The 21,968-nt window shown below is 34.7% G+C and overlaps 3 protein-coding genes and 3 non-coding genes across 6 annotated transcripts; 5 read left to right on the top strand and 1 right to left on the bottom strand.

The window, feature by feature from the left end:
* Positions 1-1,009: 1,009 nt before the first annotated feature.
* LOC105178450 (transcription factor TCP10) lies at positions 1,010-3,053 on the top strand. The gene is made up of 2 exons (XM_011101918.3): positions 1,010-2,653; positions 2,747-3,053. The coding sequence occupies exon 1, from the start codon at positions 1,690-1,692 to the stop codon at positions 2,608-2,610; it is 921 nt and encodes a 306-aa protein (XP_011100220.2). The 5' UTR covers positions 1,010-1,689; the 3' UTR covers positions 2,611-2,653; positions 2,747-3,053.
* A 5,234-nt stretch (positions 3,054-8,287) lies between these two features.
* LOC148784843 (small nucleolar RNA snoR114) lies at positions 8,288-8,376 on the top strand. Its single transcript, XR_016063460.1, has one exon. It is a non-coding gene; the product is annotated as a small nucleolar RNA snoR114 (small nucleolar RNA).
* A 1,074-nt stretch (positions 8,377-9,450) lies between these two features.
* On the top strand, positions 9,451-9,521 carry TRNAG-GCC (transfer RNA glycine (anticodon GCC)). Its single transcript has one exon. It is a non-coding gene; the product is annotated as a tRNA-Gly (tRNA).
* Positions 9,522-10,945: 1,424 nt separating this feature from the next.
* On the top strand, positions 10,946-11,034 carry LOC148784842 (small nucleolar RNA snoR114). The gene has a single exon (XR_016063457.1). It is a non-coding gene; the product is annotated as a small nucleolar RNA snoR114 (small nucleolar RNA).
* Positions 11,035-15,497: 4,463 nt separating this feature from the next.
* On the bottom strand, positions 15,498-16,619 carry LOC105178451 (PLASMODESMATA CALLOSE-BINDING PROTEIN 5). Its single transcript, XM_011101919.3, has 3 exons — positions 16,088-16,619; positions 15,973-16,000; positions 15,498-15,760 (listed from the first exon to the last, which is right to left on the bottom strand). The coding sequence occupies exons 1-3, from the start codon at positions 16,422-16,424 to the stop codon at positions 15,613-15,615; spliced, it is 513 nt and encodes a 170-aa protein (XP_011100221.1). The 5' UTR covers positions 16,425-16,619; the 3' UTR covers positions 15,498-15,612.
* A 1,945-nt stretch (positions 16,620-18,564) lies between these two features.
* Positions 18,565-21,445, top strand: LOC105178452 (uncharacterized). Its single transcript, XM_011101920.3, has one exon. The coding sequence runs from the start codon at positions 18,697-18,699 to the stop codon at positions 21,181-21,183; it is 2,487 nt and encodes an 828-aa protein (XP_011100222.2). The 5' UTR covers positions 18,565-18,696; the 3' UTR covers positions 21,184-21,445.
* The last annotated feature ends 523 nt before the right edge of the window (positions 21,446-21,968 follow it).

The following is a 21,968-nucleotide window of genomic DNA, read 5'->3' as shown; positions in this document are numbered from 1 at the left end:
CTAATAACCGGTGCATAATCTATTCCCAAATAACTTTTAACCATAATAGTTAACAATTAATAACGAAATACCATATCTATTCTAGCAAAATACTTTCTATTGTTATAATTTTATTTTATAATGCTATTATAATAAAAGACAATCATATTATTACGATCCAATTTTTAGCTAGTGCCCGTTTTTTACACACACATCGAATATGCACAACTACAAATACTTTTCATGAGTGAAAATATTTTATCCTTTATAATATATGTTTGTATTTTGAACCCTTTACACATCAAAACGACGTCTTTCCATATGCACGCGGTCGGATAAAAAAGAAAAAAGAAAGTGAAGCGTTTGGACCAAAAATGGCACTACAAAACCTGCCTCGACAACTATACGTAGTGGTAGTAGTAGTAATACAGTGGACAGTAACTTGGATAGAGTTGGAAGGGTCCTTGGTAAATAGGTTGGTCTTCTGATGAAAGAAGACGACATTTCCTTTTTGTTTTGTTTGGTAATTTCAGACCGCGACATTTCAGTTGACACTAAAGCTGAAAGACAAAACCGAGGAAAAGAGACATGCAAAATTCTTGTTTTTTCATATCATTTGGGAATACTCATCAATTAATTAATTATATATACATCAATTGTTATTAATTATATTTATCATGTTATTTATTATTTTCTTTAATTTGAAGTTTATGTTATTTATATGTTAAAATGTGAGTATTCATTCATCGTATAATTTGTTGGAATTATTATTATAAGTATCTGATTTGAATTAAAATTCTCCCAAAAAATACAAATCTCCATCAAGCTTCAATGTGAGTGGGTGAGAAGTGAAGCCGAGGGCCCTCCAAGATTCAAATTAAAATTATTGTACATATATCCAAAAATCAAAAGAAAAAGGAAATCTGAAAAAAATTAAAATTAGAGAGAGAGAGTGAGAGAGAGAGAACAAAGTGAAAGGGATAGATGGTAAGAATTTTAACATCTTTTACGTGCTTTCTGTGAAGATGCTGCATAAATATAGTTGCCTCAAAGGGATCACAACTGCTGCAGAGGTAGAGTTATAGAGACACCCCCACTCCCCACCCCCCAACCCAATAGATCTACTGTTCCATTCATTCTTGTACCTTCCAATCTAACCCTTCCTCATCAAGATTTTTCCTTTTTCCAAAGGATCCTGGGAGAATTCTTGGAGTAGATTCACATTGTGTCTCCACCAAATCTCTGCCCCTGCAATTTGTCTTACTTCTCACTAACTTCTGATGACAAATACTTGTGTAGGTTAAAATACTAAGTTTGTCTTTACTGTCATCATCTTGTTCCTGTGTAAGCTGTTTTTTTCTGCGGATCTCAATCGGCAGCGGCAGTATCAGGCCTCAGAGTGGTAGCAGTTTGCAGTCTATATGCTGTGATAAAGCAGCCCCCCTCAAGAGTTTAGGTTGTGAATAAAAGCAAGTCAAGGGATATTGGCCGCAGTTTTTCAGAAATTAAGAGAGGAAAAAGCTGAAACAGGTAAAGCTTTTAGAAGGGAAAATTTAAGGAGAGGGGTTTGATCGGGTGGAATAATCACTTACCAGAAAGAAAGAGTCACCAAAAGTACGTACTATTCTGCTTTTACCAATTACTACAGTTTCAACAGTCAGAAAATTTCAAGACTATCCATCCCATGAGCCAACACCAAGAGTTGGAAGTATGAAAAGTACAGTTAGAGAAGGAGGAGAAATAGCCCAAGTCCAAGGTGGCCAAATTCTACGGTCCATCGGCCGGAAGGACAGGCACAGCAAGGTCTACACGTCGAAAGGGCCTAGGGACCGGAGAGTGAGGCTTTCGGCCCACACGGCAATCCAGTTCTACGACGTCCAGGATCGGTTAGGCTATGACCGCCCTAGCAAAGCTGTGGACTGGCTCATCAACAAGGCCAAAACCGCCATCGACAAGCTCAATCAGCTGCCCCCTTCACAGGCCAATCACAGCAACCACTTGGCTCCAACCTCAGGTAGTAATGATCATCAGCTACCACTGGACCAGCAGTCGGAAACTCCTCCAGGTTATCAACTACTCGCTAATAATCCTAATTCTTCGTTTATGGGGCGACCTGGAGAACCCGACGCCCATCTTGAAAACACTATGAAATCCTTCTTCCCCACGAGCTCGTTGGGTAGTTTTCCAGGTTTCTCAAGTGATTCTGTCTCCAGGGCGCCGTTCCAGGCCCAAGATCTCGGCCTGTCTCTTCACACTTTGCATTCTGACAACCATGACCATGGAAATGCGGGGAACCCAGTGCTCCCACTTCACGAAACTTTCCAAAGAATCGGTGGTTGGAATAGCGGCGGAGATATGGATGGTAGGGTTGGATTTCTGATGAATTCGCAGGAGATCTCGCAACAGGCTCTATTTCCTCAAGGATTGCCGTTTTCTCACAGGGAGCTCCTCCTTTCGAACATAGCAGCTCATCAGGCCTGGAATCAGAGGCCATTTCTAGGTTCCTCAGATGAGCAGAATCCTGATCCTTCTGGCCCTCCTCAATCTTCTGATTTCGGGAGCCCGTCCGGGTTGGGATTTCGTGTTCCAGCTCGAATTTATGGTGAGGAAGAGCCGGGAACTCGTGGCTGAATCAAAATCCAGGATGTTTTAATCATCTCCATTCAATAATTAGGTACATTTTTAGCCGAAAATTCTCATTTTATTAGTTTGTTGCTTATACACGATGAATTAACTTCGTTTCGCTTGTTCTGATGATCTTTCACAGTGCATCTGCTCCACCAGTCTTGAAAGATGAACGTTTCTCGAATCCAACCAATCTAACGGCGAGAGGGAAGAACATCATGATTCTTGGAAAGAATTTTAGGATATGATGATTTTTTTGTTTTGATTTCTGCAGGACTGAATTTGCAATTTCAGCCGATACTTGTCTTCTGATACTTCTTGTTTTCCTCCACTACACGTACGATGTTGCCGGGACATTTATTTGCATTATTTTCCAGTTAAATTCTTGCTTCTCGTGATGAGATCGAACTTCCTTCAACAAAATCAAGCTACACTTGTTCATTGTTCAATTTAGTTTTTCAATCATATTTGAAGTAATAATCCAAATGAACAGGTTGTAAGTCATGTGAATCCCTTTTGTCATTTCCTGCTTCTCTTCCGACTCCAAAACATTTGAATCCAGTTGTGGGATACAGAAAAGGAAGAACTAATGGCTTTTTGTTTTCAATTATTTCTTTGTGTTTTAGTTTCCAAAAGTGTCATGAACATCAAGAGTTTCAGTTTCTTCCTTCTTCCAGCTGGTTCTAACAAAATAGGCGTAAACAACACGATGAGCCACCCTTAGCAACGATGTCTTAGTCTAGTGCTTAAAGTTGAAGTTCATGAACTAATTCAAGATCATGTTAAATTGAGTCCTACCAAACTTTTGGATATTTGTCCCAATTTATGTGAGTTAATTGTGATTAATTTATAATTTCATTGTTTTTAGTTAATGTACTGAATTTTTATTTAACCAATATATTGTTCAGTCGATCAATTTATTGAATTATTGATATAATAATATAATTGTTGCTTCCATAATTACAAGCGTTTTGATAGTATTCCTTTTGGTGATGCAGCGTGCAGTAGGATAAGTTACTTATTTTCTGATAGTTTTTTTTATTTGGTACAGTTTGTATCTACGGTTAACCTGATTTACTTTAAGCTATGAAAGTTTTACTGTTTTCCCCTCATAAAGAAAAAAAAAACCGACAAAATCCACATAATATTGCAAATTTGGCCGGAGTTTGGCACGTGCCCCTCACATGAGCTTGGAATTCCACCCAAATTATAATTTTCAGCTAATTTTGTCTTTAATGTATGAACGTTTTAAAATTACAAGACTTAATTGCCAAATTCAATTCCAATAAGACTAACGTTGATACCTTTATAGTTACAAGACTAAAATTGCAATTTCTTCTGACATAATCGACTTAATTAAGATCATATTGAACACAACATGGTCATTATACAAGAGTGGTAATTTTAGTTCTATTGAAATTCGATCAATTTGGCAATTAAACCCTACAATTTAACAAAATTGGCAAGTTAATGACAACCCATTAAAAATTGCAAATTTGATCGGAATATAGCATGTGTACCTCACGTGGACCCAAAATTTTAGCCAAATTGCAAATTTCAACCTATTTTGTCTTGAACGTAATAATGTTTTTTAAATTGCAGCGGTTAAATTGCCAAATTTGATTCCAGCAAGACTAACATTAATACTTCCTATAATTACAGGACTAAAATTATAATTTTTCCTAACTAAATTATAGTGAAAACATCGAGAATAATTGCAATTATAGTCTAATAACTTAACATGAATAATAATTTTAGTCCTATTGAAATTGAATGTAGCAATTAAGCACTACAACTTGGTACATTCAAGACTATTGTTGCTGATGTGACTTTTTTCTAAGTACTTACTTCTTCGTGCCGAGTCCCCGTTCTGCCAACAATAATAATAGGGAATTTTGGTTGGGTGAAAATGGTTATCATTTCAAATTAAATAATCCATCTTTTGTTCAGAAGTAACTGAACAAATTTCAGTGGTGAGATTTATTAACTTGAAAAAATCAAGAAATTCTTCTTTAGTTAATCAATGTAACCTACTTCAATTAGTTTCTTAATTTAAGAAATTAAAGATTAATTAATCATTAAATCTTAAGAGTATTAAAATTGGGCTTAACTATATTTTTTATCCTGTATTTTTTTATACTTCGGCATTTTTACCTTTCTAGGATTGCAAAATAATGACGTAACTTTTTTTTTAGTCTTTGCAATTTCAATTATTTTTTTCGCTAGAATTCACCTTTTCGCCGATAGAGGTAAACTCAAAAGAATAAAAAGACCAAAATCACAAAAAATAAAAAGATGTGGAACCAAGATGCTATCTTTAAAAAATTAAAGAATGTAAACAACAAATGACCTAAATTATAGACCAAAATGCATGTAATGCGGGGAAATGACAGTTTTCATCCCGTAAATTAGGTCTTTTTCATTTTTAGTGCCATTGGTTATGAAATTATCACTTTTCATCCTTTAATTTATAAAAAATAGCACTTTTGGTCCCATGACATATTTTTATTATATATTTTAATGAAAAATGCCACGTGCTTAGCATGTGACAGTTAGAGTTTTTACACTTTTGGTCCCATAACTTTCAAAAATTGACACTTTAATTTGGTCCTAAGCACTTAATGGTCACGTGACCTTTTTCATTAAACATCTAATAGAAATATGTTATAGGACCAAAACTGCTACTTTTTTGAGATTATAAGACCAAATATGAGAATCTCATAATCAATTAAATTAAAAGTAAAAAAATCCTACGGAAGAAAAAATACAATTTTCCCCATATAATACATATTAGTTATGGGTGGAAATGGATGGATGAGTTCCGAATGGGATTGGGCTCAATATGGTTCCAAGTACATTGGTCCGCAACTGGATGGGTTCGGAGTGGTCTTGTAATGCACCAAAAGAAAAGAAAAGATTAATTTATTGTATTTAATCAAAGCATTTTATATATATATATATATATATATATCCAGGACGACAGTAATATATATTATATATATATTTTTCAAATTAATCTATCATAATTATAACATTAAATCCCAAGTAAATTAGATTATGATATCATTTAAATATATTTTGGTGATTTTCTATATTCGAATATTAGTTTCTCAATAGTTTAATATGAATGACTCATCACTTGGACATTTATACATAGGAAATTTTTATAATGCATGTTTTGTATATATGTTTTTTATTTTATGTTTTTGAAGTGTTTTAGTCCTTTTGCATGTTCACATATTATCTTAACCTTTTTGGGCATTAATTCATTTAAATATTCATATATATATATATATATATATATATATAGTTTAGACTTTTTTTACATTTTTGGTGATTTTTCGCTTTTATTACATTGATTTTAATTAGTTAGGGGCATTTCAATGACTCTTTATGTTTCTTAATTCTTTTTCTTTTTTTTAATAATTATACAGGCCACCCATACGATATGATGTAATTAGGAATAATTAATTACACTTTCGGTTCGAAAATATTATCACTTATTCAATTTTGGTCCTCGAACATAGGTCCGTTACAATTTTCGTCCTCAAACATTCATCTTTTACACTTTCCATCTATGCCATCATCTTTTCGTCAAACTTGCTGGAGGGCCTCACGTAGGACTCAGGTGAGGCGGAAAATAGAGGAAAATTAGCATATTTTTTCCTCCAAATTGATGGTCTTCCTTTATTCTTTGTTTTCTATGTTACTACGCTCATTTCCACACACCTTAACACCATTTTTTTTTTCTCTCAAAAAGTAACAAAAGCTCCAAAATGAACAAACAAAATATGCCATACATCTTAATACCATTTTTGAACTTTTGTTGCTTTTTGAGAAGGAAAAAATGGTGTTAAGGTGTATGGAGATGAGCATAACATAGAAGACAAAGAATAAGGGAAGACCTTCAATTTAGAGGGAAAAATCTGCTAATTTCCCTCCAGTCTCCACTCACGTGAGTCTCACATGAGGCTCCTCCGTCAAGTTTGACAAAAAGATGACGGCAAGGACGGAAAGTGTGAAAAAATAGTTGTTTGAGGATCAAAACTGTAACGGGCCTATGTTGGAGGACCAAAATCGAATAAGTGGTAATGTTTGGGAACCAAAAGTGTAATTATCCCGTGTAATTATGTACTTGTGGATCCCACGTAATTTTAAAAATTACATTATGGATCCCGTGTAATTTAAAAAATTACATTTACTAATCCCATTGTTTATTTTTGTCGAACAAATAAATCCCTCAATTAGTCAAATTTCACCGAATTTAATATTATTAGCAACAAAACATTAAATTAAAATTTATATTTATTCTTAATTGACTTATTAATCCACCTCCTATAGTATTTTTGAAGTTTTGAAACATTAAATTTGTAACAACACCCCATGACTTTTAAAACTTCAAAATGATATATTAGTAAGTATAATATGACAACGGAACATTATGCAAAATGTATGGAAGCCTTTCAAGCTTGAGCTTACACTTAGTTTTGACGATTTCATTTTGAAAGTGTCAAAATGGACTATATCTTGAATTGGGCGTCTTGGTCAAACTTTAATACATTACATACATATTAACGATATCGATCCTTGTTCAAAAAAATCATCCCTAAACTTAATAAGACGAACATAATAATACCTAAAAAAATTATATATAAAGGTTATAAAATATTTATTGCTACCTCTAGTGATAGGCCCATCTAAAAATCACAACTAAATCACTATAGATAATATCCAGAATACTTTGATTTCTTTCAAATGATTTATAGTACCCTCTGATTAGTTTTGCTTCACTCGTACACATATTTTATATTTATGATCAATATCTGAAGTGGATGGGGGAGGGTTTGAAACTTTGAGAAACGTTGACGTTTTCGCTTTGTATTTATTATGTGAAAATGAAATAGGAGAAGTAATTAAGATTCAATTAAGAGTTTGCGCGTGCCTTTGTTTCTTTGGAGAGAAGTCCACTCATTTGCATAGGCTTAAATTATTTTTGATTTTATAATTTTGGTATTATGATATTTTTATTTTTTATCTTTTTAGAATTGTAAAAGAATTCTGTAATTTTTTGGCATTTAGTAATTTTGATCCTTTTGGTGCTGAATTTTGCAAAAGCCTTTGGAATAAATCATGTACACTTCACGTGGTTCTTTAAATTGGGATTTTTGTTCTGATTGCTTCACTTTTGCCAACACAAACGAATTTTTAAATATATATATATATGTATATATATCTGTCACATGATTTATTCCGGTATTTTTTTGCAAAATACGGTACCAAAAGGATCAAATTATGAAATATCAAAAAGTTATAAAACTCTTTTGCAACCTCTAAAAAGATAAAAGCATAAAAATGGCGAAATCGAGAAGGCCACATGATTTATTCTAGCAACTTTTGCAAAATCCGACACTAAAAGGACCAATGTCTCGAAATGTCAAAAAATTATAGAATTATTTTACAATTCTTAAAAAATAAAGGATAAAAATGTTAAAATATCAAAATTATAGGACCAAAAATATATTTAAACCCATTTGCATTAATTTGTTTCTAGTTGTCTGGTGGCCTATCTTGATATATTACTTGGGAGGGGTTACAATCAACAAGCACTAGAGTTCTAGTGGTACAATAGTACCCTGCCACTACACTGACCCGAGTTCCATGCCCTGCTGATGCATTCTAGAGATGGCTGTGATTGACATCTGCGCCCATAGCGACGGTTGGGTCTGTCGCCTTCTTCCGACTTTCGGACGAAAATGCGGCGCTCCTGAGCCTTCTTGTTTTGTGCACATTCTGATACATGATAACTCAACTTAAGGGTAATTTAGTGCATGTTGATACGGACATGATTATGAAATTAGTGTCCCTCAATTCGAGGAGGGATGCGCTCCAGAAAAGTAGGAGGAAGAAGATGATTTTTGCTGCAAATTTTTTGTTTTTTTTTCCTCTTTTATTCATTTATATAACGTTAAATACAAAACATAATGAAGAATTTTTAAACAATTGTCACTGTCTCTATCTTGTTCTAAGAACTTTTGTCATATTTTTTTTATTTTAGTTAGTGATAACAGATCATAAACCAAATCATTAGCTAGCCCTCGAATTTGGGCCTTGTCCTCGAGGCTCATAGATGGGATTACAACCACGAAGAGATCTCGTTAGCCCAAGGAGTTTCAGAAATCGATTCAATAATCGCCTCCAAAATTCCCCATAGAGTTAATTGCTATGTGATGCGCTTGGAATTTATTAAAAGAAAAGAGTTTATAAGTTCCCAACATCACAAATAAATTCTTTTTCTTAAACAGTTACCAAAAATTTTGTAATATCTTATAAGCTCTCGATCATCTTACGAGATGTTTTGAAAAGATTATAAACTCACCTAAACACCCTCTAAATGCTATTGTGTTTCTCGACTTCTAAATTTACATAAAAATACTAAACATAATAATAAATTGGGCTTTCTTCCCAATGAACAAAATGTACATATTCTTAGGTTCTAAATTTTGTAAATTATTAATAGAATGTTAAACTGTAACCCTACCCCATGGGTAGAAAAACCTACAAAATTTTAAAAATAAATAAATTGCTATAAATACTTTAAAATTGTCGGGTATATAGGTAAAATTTAATACTCTAAAATATTCTGTTAACTTAAACTCATTTCTTTGTAAATTTTTAATAAATTAATATATTATACTTATTTTTTTAAAAAATAGTATGTAATCATTTCGGTACATAGCCCTTACTATTTTTTATTACTAACTCCTAAAAATTTGAATTGCGTTGTCAGAGTTTTTGACTTAAACATTTATACTATAATATAAACTAACAATTCAAGATGAACAACAAGCACCAGTGGTCTAGTGGTAGAATAGTACCCTGCCACGGTACAGACCCGGGTTCGATTCCCGGCTGGTGCAAAGTATCTCCAGGTGGCTGTGAGGATGACTACGCCTACGGCGACGGTTGGGTCCGTCCTTCCTCCGATCTTGGGATGAATGCGGCGTTGCTGAGCTTTACCTGGTTAGTTCTTTTTTCATTAAGAAATTTTATAACGTTAATTGATATTGTTGACTAGAGATTTTTTCTCAAAATCCTAGTTTAATTACAAAACAACTAAATTATGAATATTTACAAGGGTAATTGGACTTAAGCTCTCATCATTTATACTATTTTTTAATTAAAAAGATATTATTTTAGTATCTTCAATTTTTTGGTGCGTTACATTTATTTTTATATATTTTTTAAACCATTTCGTCCTTTACTTTTATTTATCTTCAACCTTCACGGTTTTTTCCCTTTTCTTACTCTTTTCTCAATAGCTTCTCGTAAATTCTTTTTGTAAAATTATTTAATTAAAATATATTTATTTAAATTTTATATTCAGTATTGTACACATAAATTTGAAGTGTTTGTTTGCTCATTAGAAGCATTGGATTACCAAAAGAATAAGCCCTTTGGCGAACGAGCTACTTTAATGCCTAAAAAAGGACTTCAACGTCCCAAGGTCTTGACGATGAAACACTCATCCACATAAACTATAAACCCCATAATTATGTTTTATTTGAGTAAGTAAAGTAAATAATGAGTTACTGACATAAAATTATGTAATTCATGACTTGGAAGTGCATTAATTAATTAATTTTGTACTCCAATTATAGGGCGATTTGCACAATTAACACACTTTGTCCTCATGGCAGTTCTAGAATTCAGACAGAAGGTTCATGTAAACTTCCTCATCCAAGCCTTTGTGCAAGAACGTGTTGTTCATGTCCGTTTGGTGAAATTTTTGTCTCCACGCAACTACAACAGACAATAATATATATATGCACGGAGCTAGATGAGTTTAGCAACAAGTGCAAATGGTCATGGAAGTTGAAGTCCTCAATTATGTAAATTAAGCACTTGACAACCAAATGCTCTTTATATCTTTCAATTGTGCCCATCACATTTGTATTTTATTTTATAAAACCCGTTTGCAATCAATAAATTTCTTAATGAGCTCTAATGTCCATGTTTGATTTGCCAGTCTGGGTGCATATCTATTTTTGTATAACTCTTGAGCTCAACTGCTAAGTTAATTACCACCAAATGCACCTTATGACCTTGACAAAAATTATCAAACATGCATGATTCGCTAAGGGATAAGGTACTGCTGACCAATTAAATCCTCAAGCAAAATCATCTAAGAACTTCCCAAATTTTAATTATAAATCCGTCTTCTGCAAATAAAGAGGAATTCCATCCCAATCACCACCAGTGGTCTAGTGGTAAAATAGTATTCTGCCACGTTACAGACCCGGGTTCGGTTCTCGGCTGGTGCACAACCCCCACATACATCAGGCAGCTGTGATGACAATTGTGCCCACAGCGACGGGTTGGGTCCGTTGCTTTCTTCTGAATTTCGGATGAAAATGAGGCGCTTCTGAGCTTTCCTGTTGTGCTCTTTTTTCTGGCGTTGAGTGTGAAAGGAGTATAAAGAAATAAACAAATAAAAATGTCAAATAGTTGGATTAGTGTTTATGTGAACTTATAAACTTTTTAAAATATCTTATAAAATATTTAAGAGCTTTTAAGATATTATAAAATATTTAATAATTTTTTTTAGAAAAATATCGTACAAAATATAAGTAGTTGCTAATTTATTTATAGAATTTTAGTAAATTACCTCAAATTAATCACAAGTATGTCATCACTAATATTTTATAAGCTCCGTAATTTTATTTTATCAAAACACTTGATGAACTTAATATAACCTTTCTGCATGCGATAGGACCCACAATATATTGTCCTCAATTAATACAGTTGCTTTCAACATTTTACATCAGTGAGCAAAATGAACACACACATGCACTAACTTCACAACTTCATATGTGATGTCAAACACACATAGAAAAACTTTCTGTCACTGGAAATGTGAAATCTTTGTATACGCCATCTTAATCTTCCCTGTTATATTCGGCTAGAATCTTGGTTGTACATCTACAGATCTTCATATGCACAACTGGGGTCTTCCCTCCTAGAAAATCCAAGTACAAATTTTGAGATGATTCCGTTGTTGGAGCAGTAGAAATAAGTACGTCTGAGTTCAATTTGAAATTGAAAATCGAATACTTTTCTTGATGGTGAAGTAAGACCAACCTTATAAGCTTATTGTCCTAAGTTGGAACAAGTCCATGGGATCCTCTTTGTTAAGTCGCATGTGTGGGAACATGGGGCGAAAAAAGGAAAGAGAGGGATGGGAAAATGAAATTTGGGATCATGAGTTGAGATGATCGAAGTTCAAAAGGAAGAGATTCTGTTGGAAGTCGTTCTATTGGGTTCACCTAAAACAGGAAGGGTATTAGTGATATATTAAAAAAGGGATAATTACACTCCCCTTCCCTAATGTTTGGTGTAATTATAAATAGATCCTCTGTGGTTTGAAAAATTACATCTAGCACCCTTGGATTTTGTTTCCGTCTAACAAATAGACCCTCCTGTTAGTCACAATCCACTAAATTTGCTGATAATAACAAAAAAAGAATTGAATGAACATTGATTTTTCTCCTTAATTCCTTAATTGACTTAAAACTGGCTTATTGCATGTCAAACAATTTTTCAGGACTAAACTACTCTTATAATGGTGAAAATATACTTTCTCACATTCATTAACGCTTGAAAATATATGAGGGTAATTTGGTTATAAAAAGATTTATTTCACCTGCTATAAGTTAGTAATAAATCGTTGAGTGTAAATATAAAAAAGAAAATCTGATTTTTTTGTTAATATCAGCAAGTTTGGTAAATTTTGATTAACGAGGGACTTATTTGTTATCCATAAGCAAACATCAGGGATGCTAGACATAATTTTTCAAATTATAGGAGATCTACATATAATTACACCAAACTTTAGGTGAATGGAGTGTAATTATTCCATTAAAAAAATAGTGTTGCGATGTCACTAAGTATAACTTTTTAGTAAAAAGAAGTTTTTCTTTTTTATACTAGCCGTCATCGAATGTTGCTTTTTAAAATATATTATAAATAAAAATAAAATGTATAAGCAAACAAATCACATTTATAAAAAATAAAAGAACACCAACTTAAGTTATTTTCAACACAACAAAAAGTTTGTCTAGTGATATGGAGCCACTTTTGTTAAAAAAAAAAAAAGTAATTATAATTAATCTTTAAAATTATTTAATAGCAGTATAATTATATTATACTTAAAAATTAGTGCGACGATGTCATTAATTGTTGCTGTAGTGTAGGGGTCATTTTTATTTTAGTATAGTGATTAATGTTAATATAAATGAAAGATGCCAAAATAAGGCGAAACCACTTGAGTGTGATGATGCTCATTTTCACAAGGCTTGATCTGCAATTTGTCTTAGATCTGAGCAATATGTTGAACTTCGCTTGTCATCAAGAAAAAAAAGGGTCCGCTGAAGACTACAAAAATCAGCATGCATTCCAAGGTTTTGAACTGCAATATAATTGAAGGATTAAAGGCATTTTTTATATTCTAACTATATTCTATGTCTGTTATAATACTTTATTTTTGTAAGAATGAAAAAAGTTCTTATAACTTTTTAATTATTGCGACTTTGATTCTCTTTTAGCTGTGTTTTATTTAAAAAACTGCCACCTTAATCTGACATGACATTTTAAATTAGAAAAAACTATGGCCAATCTCCGCTTCGGGGGTGACTGCGTTCGTGGCCGCCCAGTCTCTGAGCAGCGGCAAATCATCACCCAACACAGAAGGAGGCAACAGGTCTGCTAAAAAAAAATAGGTGTTTGTTGCGCCCATATCAAACCGCGGTCGCCCAAAAAAGAAACATAATGTTTGGATTCGTTTTCTAAGTATTTTGTTGTGTTTTATGGAGATAGAGAGAGAAAAACAAAGATAAATAAGTGTGTGTTAGAGATAGTATGTATGTTTGGATTTGTTTTTTAAGATAATTTAAAATAAGTATTGTATGTTTATTGTTGTGTTTTGGGAGACAAAAATTACTATTCATTGTCAATTCATAATCAAATCATGTCTTTTTTATATATATTTATGTATATGTATGTGTGTGTATATATACGTATGTATTTATGTTAAAACAGTTTAAAACACCTAAATAAGGTGTTTTTGAATGATGGCAAACATTGGGTATGTTTTGACTCGTCTCGAAAATAATTTAAAAATGAAAACAAACATAGCGAAAGGGTGTCATTGTCACCCAGGCTAAGTGATAGCAACGCCCAAAGGCTAGTAGCAGCAGTCGCTGCCGCCATTGAGGCGGCGGTTAGCCGTTGCAACCACCATATATATATATATATATACACACTGTATGTAATTATGTATATACATATAATATACACACAAAAATGTATTATTTTTTATTTTCTCAAAAATTAAGTAAAAATATTTTAATTTTTTTCAAAATCTAAAAATAATAAAAAATATTTTTTATTTTAAATACATATAATGATATATATTATCTATACTAAACAATATAAATAATTTGATGTACTTTATTTGTATTTGATATTTAATTAATTTATCTTATAATGAATATAATTTATCCCAATACATATAAATTAAATAATATTTTAATAATAAAGTAAAGATAATTTAATTTTTCAAAAATGTAAAAAGTATTAAACTTTTATCTTAAATACAAATAATAGTAATTTTAGTAAATAATATAACTTAATGTCACTAATGCCACATCACATTTTATTTTTTTTAATTAAAGTCATGTAATTGTCACATCAATCATCATGTATTAGCCGATAAAATTACTTCCCTCAATTTATAATGCCACGTCAAATTCAGATAGTATTTTCTGGCAACCTTAGATAATTTCCAGCTTAAGGATGACCCAAATCACGATAATTAAAAAATTACAGAACCTTTTTGCAATTCTAAAAAGATAAAGAATAAAGCAAAAATGAGATATAATTAAAGGATCAGAAAAGCCTTAAACTGCAGCTCCCACTGTTATTAATTTCTTGTACACAATGTGCAAAATTGAGATATAAATCTTATTGTCGCAATAGGCAGCCACCCATAAAAATGTAACCAGAAAGCCTTCTCATCACAGCAAAATTCTTCCGGTAAACCAAAACTAGACCAAAACAGTGTCAGACTCCACACTCCAACATCTACCCACCAGTGTAATAGCAATCGTAGAAAGTTGATGAGTTACTACTACATAACTATATCTAGAAAATTCTTGTTCGGAACCAAATCATTCACACAGCAAGTGTGATACATTCGCCATATATTTGGTCACATTTTTTGAATCGAACGCCAATCATATAGAAAATGTATTACCCTTGCCACGTGATTAGTTTTAGTTTTGGCTGAGCCGGATTCGTGCTAGAATTTCCCCTCGTTCTACCATGCGCAAAGCTGAAATTTCTTGTAGATTATCCAGTGTACAGACATCACAACTTCCCTACTACTTCCTTTCAGCTGGTACAGATGTGCCAAAATGTTCAATGCATTGCAAAACACCTCTTCTAACACATCAGAGACAGAACTAATTATGAAAATAAATGACAATGCAGAATATATATTGATTGTCGATTAGAGCATCGAACCTGAACCCAGATTTTCGACTCACATGATCGATATCGTAGAAGCTCTTGGGGTTCTATCCAGACAAAATACCAAAACACATACAGAAACGTGCAATTCAGCAGTAAGAACCAACTAACGCATCCCCATTTTGAAATAGCATCATGTATTACTCTAAAATTGCTCAAAAGTGAAGCTTGGATTGAACTGGGAATGCAGGCAGAGCAGCTAACACTGAAAGTGGAAGCAACTCAAAATTAAGAATCCTGCTACCGAGCTGCTGCGTGCTGAAGCACAATGTAAAACAGTCAAGGAATCACATTGATCAAGCGAGACGTAGAGAATAAATCAATGATATTTCATTCATCAACACAATAGGCGATTCTCATCTCAAAAGAAGCCCATTTCATACCAACTTCTAGTTACATACAAAGCTCGCGACTTCTGCTCCCTCAGAAGATCAGTAAGACTGCAAACAAGAGATGAATCGCAAGCAATGCCCGGCCGAAATGGCAGGTGATTGAGCTATTGCTGGTCAGATCTGAAGTATCTGAGCCATCCGTCGCCGCCCCACTGAAGTTCCCAGTGCCTGAGCTTAAGCTGAAACAATCATATATAAAAGTCACGCAAGATCACCATTTTTGAATCTATACATTAACTTGATTGAAGCCTGAAAAAATATATATATCCCAAAATCGGAGTGCTCTATGCTGATTGATCCCATTATTTAAATTATAGTGATTTGTCAAGTTTCTGTATGCAAGAAAAGCAAAGAGCATAAATTTAAATAGGATCCATAAAATATTTCTCACCTGGATGGAAATTTGCAATTACTGTGGCCTGGAAGGGAATCAAATAACAAAAACTTAGTGGAATTTTTGCTAAAAACAAGAAAAGAAAGAAGTCGATTATGAGTGCTTTGCTTACTGGGGTTGAGAGAAGTAAGAGCAGCAGTGTTGCCAAAATTGCAGGTTTCATCAGAGAAGCCGTGCTTGACGCAGTAATCATTGAAGGCAAACGACGCCGTACGCTGGAGGTCCGACGCGTCGTAGCAGGGCCCGCCTTTCTGGATCGGCCCGCAGTCGGCTCCGCCGGGCCCGCATGTCCAGTCGAGTGCCGACTGCAGGGCCGCATCCTCAGCGTTGTTCTTGCCCACGCACCAGAGCTCCCTCGGAGCCCCGCCGCCGCCTTGGGCCTCCGCCACGGCGGACACGAGCGAAATCAAGAAGAAAGGGAGAGCCCACGCGAAGATTCCAGAAAGCATTTTCAAGGTAGAGAGAGAATGAATTCGTGGAAAGTGGATTGCACTGTTTATGGGCTCGGAGTACTATAAAAGTTTTTCAAATTGTTTAGCCGTTCGTTTATACGCAGGAAATGAGACCGTTGCGCGTTCACGAGAACCCGTGAGCAGACAAGACAAGAGAGAGAGACCAAAAGAAGAAATCTGTGCTGTTTAACGTTATTACAGGAATTTCATTTACTGCAGGGAGCGATTTGGGAAAGTGAATTGTCAACTCTGTAAACCATAATCATATATAAAAGGGATAATTATAATCTCCTCAACCAAATTCGCTGCAACTATTTGTAAATTTTTTATAATTTGATAAATTATATTTAACATCGATATAGTTATTTTTGTTTAATAAATAAGTTCGTTCAGTGAATTTTGATTGATATTAATAAAAAAATTAAATAAAACTTAATATTTATATTTGATTGACTTATTACTGATTTATTACAAGTTAAACAAATTTTTTTATGATTAAATTATCCTCGTACGTATTCACACATTAATGTATATGAGAATGTATATATTTGCCCTTATAAGTATAGTTTAGTAAAGAACCAAGTAAAAACTCATTTGTAGCTAGGTACAAAGAATCTAGATGTAAAATTTAAAAGGGAAGAAAACTATAAGCTTTTTTGGTTATATCGAAAATGACTAGGACAGATCTCTTAATAATCGCAAATCAAGATCTTAGATTAAGGAAGGATGTTGAAAGGCATTAACTTGCCATCTCGACCGTCTTAGATAAGTTTTACAAGTGAAGAGACATTCAAAGTTGTTGAAAGAAGTATGTGCATTGGAGGTGTGATGCAAATCAAATAATCTCATTATATTCTTACATTTTAGGTTTATGTGATATGTATGTTTTGTGACGAAATGGCTAAGGACTAAATAAATATTGTCACTAATTAATTATATTAAGTGACAAAAACTTTCTTTTATCATTGAATAAGTCTTGAATTCAGTAAAAAAATTACATATTATAAGATCATTTATTTTTATATTATTAAAGTGATAAAAAGAATTCTTGTCATTAAAACTTTTAGGCAACGACAAGATTTTTTTTTTTTGTCACTTAAAAGCTTCAATATTGTGACAACTTGTAATTTATAACTCTAAAATTTTAATTTAGTGACAATATTAGGAGGGGTCATTATGAACGTGTCACAATATTTATTCTAAATTGGAATTGTCGGTTACCAACCGTTCTTAAATATTAGTAACGTCATCTGCAGCTATGGGTCATAAATCGTACCAAAGTTCGGTCTAAAATGACATTCTTCAAAACGGTGCCAAATGACAAAATATCGTTCCTAAACCCACCCCAAATCCTGCATTTTTTTGTAGTAACTTTTACTGAATTACCTTTCTCTTCACTTTGTATCAGAAAATAAATAAATTAATATTATACTAATTAATATAATTTTAGTACATCAAAAAGTAAAAAAACTTATTAATAAAAATATTTATCAAATAAGATAAAAATATTTTTATTAATCAAAATGAGTTTTGTTCATTTACTCTAAACTATTTAGTTTAAATAAACAAAAATTACTAACGAGATTGTTTACCTGATTGTTGACTTCGATGTAGTAGTTTTTCAGTAATTCTATTATTTTTTCTTTGGCAATTATGTAGGGTATTATCAGCAAGAAGGAGAAGAGAATTGGAGAGAAATTATATATATAGATATATATGAGTAATTGAGTAAATAAAAACTGTAGTTTTTTTTTTTTTTTCTTATACTTTCACTTTTTCGCTTAATTTTGAATGAAAACAAAATTGAACTCTCGGGGAATTTCATATGCATCGAGTGTTACTTTACATCTATTTCTTTCTCCTAACAAACACAAAATTATCTTTTATACATTCATTTTTACTTACACTTCTAATATTCCTCTATTTTTCATCCCAAACCAGACACAGAAAAATGGGTGTTTTTGCTTTATTTTGAAAAACAAAAAAGAACCAATAGGTAGATTTTTTTTAATCATAAAATGATAAATTGTTAATTTACTATATTATAGAGGTTAAATTACATATAACCCAATAGGAAAAGAGAAAAATATTGCCAAAAGTTGAAAACGTAGCAAAAAGGAAGTATATGTACTCAAAACAGGAAAATTAGACTAGGCCAAACAGCGGAGTTCAACAAGAGTCCCCTTTCTCTTCTTTCCTATAGCTGGAAAGCACTTCGGCGTGAAGGGAGAGAGAGAGAGAGAGAGGAGTTTAAGCAAATAGTTAAGCCATGTCCGGTTCCTCACCCTCCCCACAACCTCTGCAGCAAGAACAGGCCGATGAATCTGACGTCGTACGTGATGGTTCCCTGTCCCTGAACCAAGAAACCCCAAATCAACCCGACCCACCACCTAAATCCGACCCTGAAACCCTCCCTCCACCGCAGCCCATTCTCGATCCGGAAGACAAAAGCCCGGAAGTAGAAGAAGACGACGACGACGAAGAGGGAGAGGGAGAAGAAGTAGAGGAAGCGCACGAACCAGATACTTCAGCGATTCCATCAGGTATGTCTCTCCAAGTTGTCCCGCCAATCATCGACCCTCACGTGTCAGTTCCTTTTGTCACCCTCACATCGCCCACAGCCGACCCGAGTACCCGGCGGGTAGCCAACAAGCGGAAGAAGGGTAAGGGCAAGGGTAAGGGTAAGGGTAAGCCCAACATCAAGAAACAGCAAGCGATTGAGGAGAAGTTGCAAACTTTGATGACGAAATTGAACCCCATTCCCTTTATACCCCACAAGCTTCTTGATTTTGCTAAGCATGAGAAACTTTTGAAGAAGCTCGGCTTGTGGCACTTTGTTCACATTGATTTTGATAGGAACATTAGGGTTGACTTGATTGCGCAGTTGGTTGCTACTTATAACCCGAAATTACGGTCTAGCTATGTAAATGATCTTCGTATCATGGTGAATAGAGCTGATTTAGCTCGTGCTTTCAGGTTGCCTTTGAAGAAGGATAAGGGCAATGTGGGTGGGGCGGAAGTCGATTTGGATTGTGAGGCTTTGTCTGATGATTCGATAGGATTTATAGTGGAACTCGTGTTGGATTGGATGCTTTTGCATGAGGATATGTGGATGATGCCGAACGAGGTGATGGATTGGTTGAAGGTGATAAAGGATGGACACCCTGAGAAGGTGGATTGGGCTGGGTTGTTTTGGTTCATGGTGGAGAAGGAATTGAAGCAAGGGGGTCAGTTGAGGGATTGTTATTATGCATCACATTTGCAGCACGTGATAAAGTTTCAGCGTGAGGAGTTGTTCTTGAAAGAGGAGCCTGCGCAATTGGATGCAGAGGCTAAGGAAGAAGAGGATGAAGTTAATGATGGGGATGTCAATGTCAGTGGTGCAGTTGGCAGTCCGGGGGAGGATTGCGAGATGGGCGGACCGAGCACTGAGCTAAAACTTGGACAGGATGGCGAGACGGAAGAAGTAACTAAGGATGTGGAGATGATGGATGTTGAGAAGTGCAAGGAGAGTGATGAGGAGGGGGGAGGAGACGAGCAAGGACAATGGCTTTTGCATGGGAAGAACGATATGGGGGAGCATTTGTTGCAGCGGTGTGGTGCAGAAAATGCTGGGGGACTTGGAAGCCTTGAGTCCAGGAAAGAGGAAGAAGAAGAGGAAGAAGAAGAAGAGACAGGTGGGGAGGACGATGAGGAGGAAATAGCAGAGAAATTTGATGTTTTCCCAAATGATGATGCTCTTGAAGGGAATGGGTTCACTGGAAATCTACTTCAAGCAATGGAGGCAAATCAAATGGCCTTTGGTTCACAGGAGCAGCTTCACAACCCATCTTCAGTGGATATTAGGGCTGATATGCAGCACATTGCTTCTACTCCGTCTTTCTTCAACAATGCAGGTAAGAGGGTGATTGAACCTGAGAATAATATCTCACATCATTATGATAGCAACAAGAGGCTGAGGATCAGCGATTCATTGGACCATAAGCCAGTAGATTTTGGAATGTGCATGGAACAAATTCAGCAGATGTCAGAGAGAGCTAGGATGTTTTATGAGGAGAAGGAACAGGCTTTGGAACAATCAAATATGAACCAACAGATCTTGCTTACCGAGCTGCAGAAAAGGGACAGTGTGATAGAACACTTGCACAAGGCCAGATTGGATGAGATACAAAAGAAGGATGGGGAAATTTACCGTCTTGAACGAGAACTGTATTTAATGGGGAGCGTCCTAGATGGTTACAGGAAGGCTTTAAAGGAAACTCAGAAGCTATTTGCAGAATACAGGGAAAGGGCCCAGCTTCCTGAAGAACCAACTTACAAGGATGTTGGACTTGGGGGTCTTATGTTGACAGCTCCAGAAATAGAGAAGCTTCGGAAGAAGCAGGAGGAGGAATATAAACTGAATTGCTTAGTTCTTGAACAGAAGATGAAGGAAGCAGAAGAGGATTATGTTGGCCAATTTGATGGATATGTTGAGAAGATTAAGCTTTTGGACGAGAAGTTGACAGCTCTCGAGGCTAATGCTAAAGAGCTTATTGAATTGCATGCGAAACGGAAAGTTCCACAAACTGAAGAAACGGTGCCTGAAGTTGCTGAACCACTTGCAACACCAGAAACTGAAGAAAAAGTGCCTGAAGTTGCAGAACCTCTCGCAATGTCACAAACTGAAGAAAAAGTGTCTGAAGTTGCAGAACCGCTCGCAATGTCACAAACTGAAGAAGTGCCTGAAGTTGCAGAACCTCTACAAAATGAGTAATTCTTGCTGTAGAACTTCACTCCGTTTCTGATAGAAATGCAGGTTAACTTAGTTAGTGCTCACTGTAAATTGTCATTGTATACATTTGTATGAGACAAATTCGAGACCAGGGTGTAGTTTGCTTTAGAATTTCATCTGGAATGATGATATGATGCCAGTTTCCAGTGATCTTGATTATCAGTTGGTCTAGTCTTGTTGGTTTGCTGTAATAGCTACTCCATATCTCTTTGTGGTATCATAACTTAGAATTGTTGGTGACCAACTACGTGTGACTTACAGGTAATGCTCTCTTCTTCAGTATGTTTTTCTTGAAACTACCAAGTTTTCACTAAATTAGTCCTGTATCTTACAATTACCTGCTATTCTAGAGCATATTGGTGGCAAAAATCTGAGTTGCTAATAACAATGCACGATGAAATACTACAGTATCACCCCCCCCCCCCCCTGTCAGGCAGCTATACATAAGTAGGAAGAGGAAAAGACTGGGGATATGTTGGAAGGTCATAAAGAGGGAAAGAATGTGGAATGGATATGGAGGGGCCGGAGTGACGAGGGAGAGCCGGGGGGCAAAGTAGAGTCGAACGATGGGGTCAATGGGATTTCTGTGGGGTGACACTTTTGATGTTTTAGACTTACGCCTAGGTTCTCAAACAGGATTTACCTCAGTATCCCAAGTCACATAAAGTAGGAGTGGAAGCGAGACCAGAAGTGCGAAACCTCAAAATTTCAAAATATTTATGTTTCTTGTCAAATTTCAAGATTTATTAGCATTAGTTACATTGAGT

The sequence above is a fragment of the Sesamum indicum genome, linkage group LG12 (genome assembly GCF_026168435.1).
Source record: "Sesamum indicum cultivar Baizhima isolate 11 linkage group LG12, ASM2616843v1, whole genome shotgun sequence".
Lineage (NCBI taxonomy): Eukaryota > Viridiplantae > Streptophyta > Magnoliopsida > Lamiales > Pedaliaceae > Sesamum > Sesamum indicum.
This window is presented reverse-complemented; position numbering and strand designations above follow the sequence as displayed.

Coding starts and splice junctions, on each gene's coding strand:
- LOC105178450 (XM_011101918.3), top strand. CDS start 1,690: ATGAAAAGTACAGTTAGAGAAGGAGGAGAAATAGCCCAAGTCCAAGGT.
- LOC105178452 (XM_011101920.3), top strand. CDS start 18,697: ATGTCCGGTTCCTCACCCTCCCCACAACCTCTGCAGCAAGAACAGGCC.
- LOC105178451 (XM_011101919.3), bottom strand. CDS start 16,424: ATGCTTTCTGGAATCTTCGCGTGGGCTCTCCCTTTCTTCTTGATTTCG. Junction 16,001..16,087: donor TCTTACTTCTCTCAACCCCA/GTAAGCAAAGCA, acceptor ATTCCCTTCCAG/GCCACAGTAATTGCAAATTT. Junction 15,761..15,972: donor AATTGCAAATTTCCATCCAG/GTGAGAAATATT, acceptor TGATTGTTTCAG/CTTAAGCTCAGGCACTGGGA.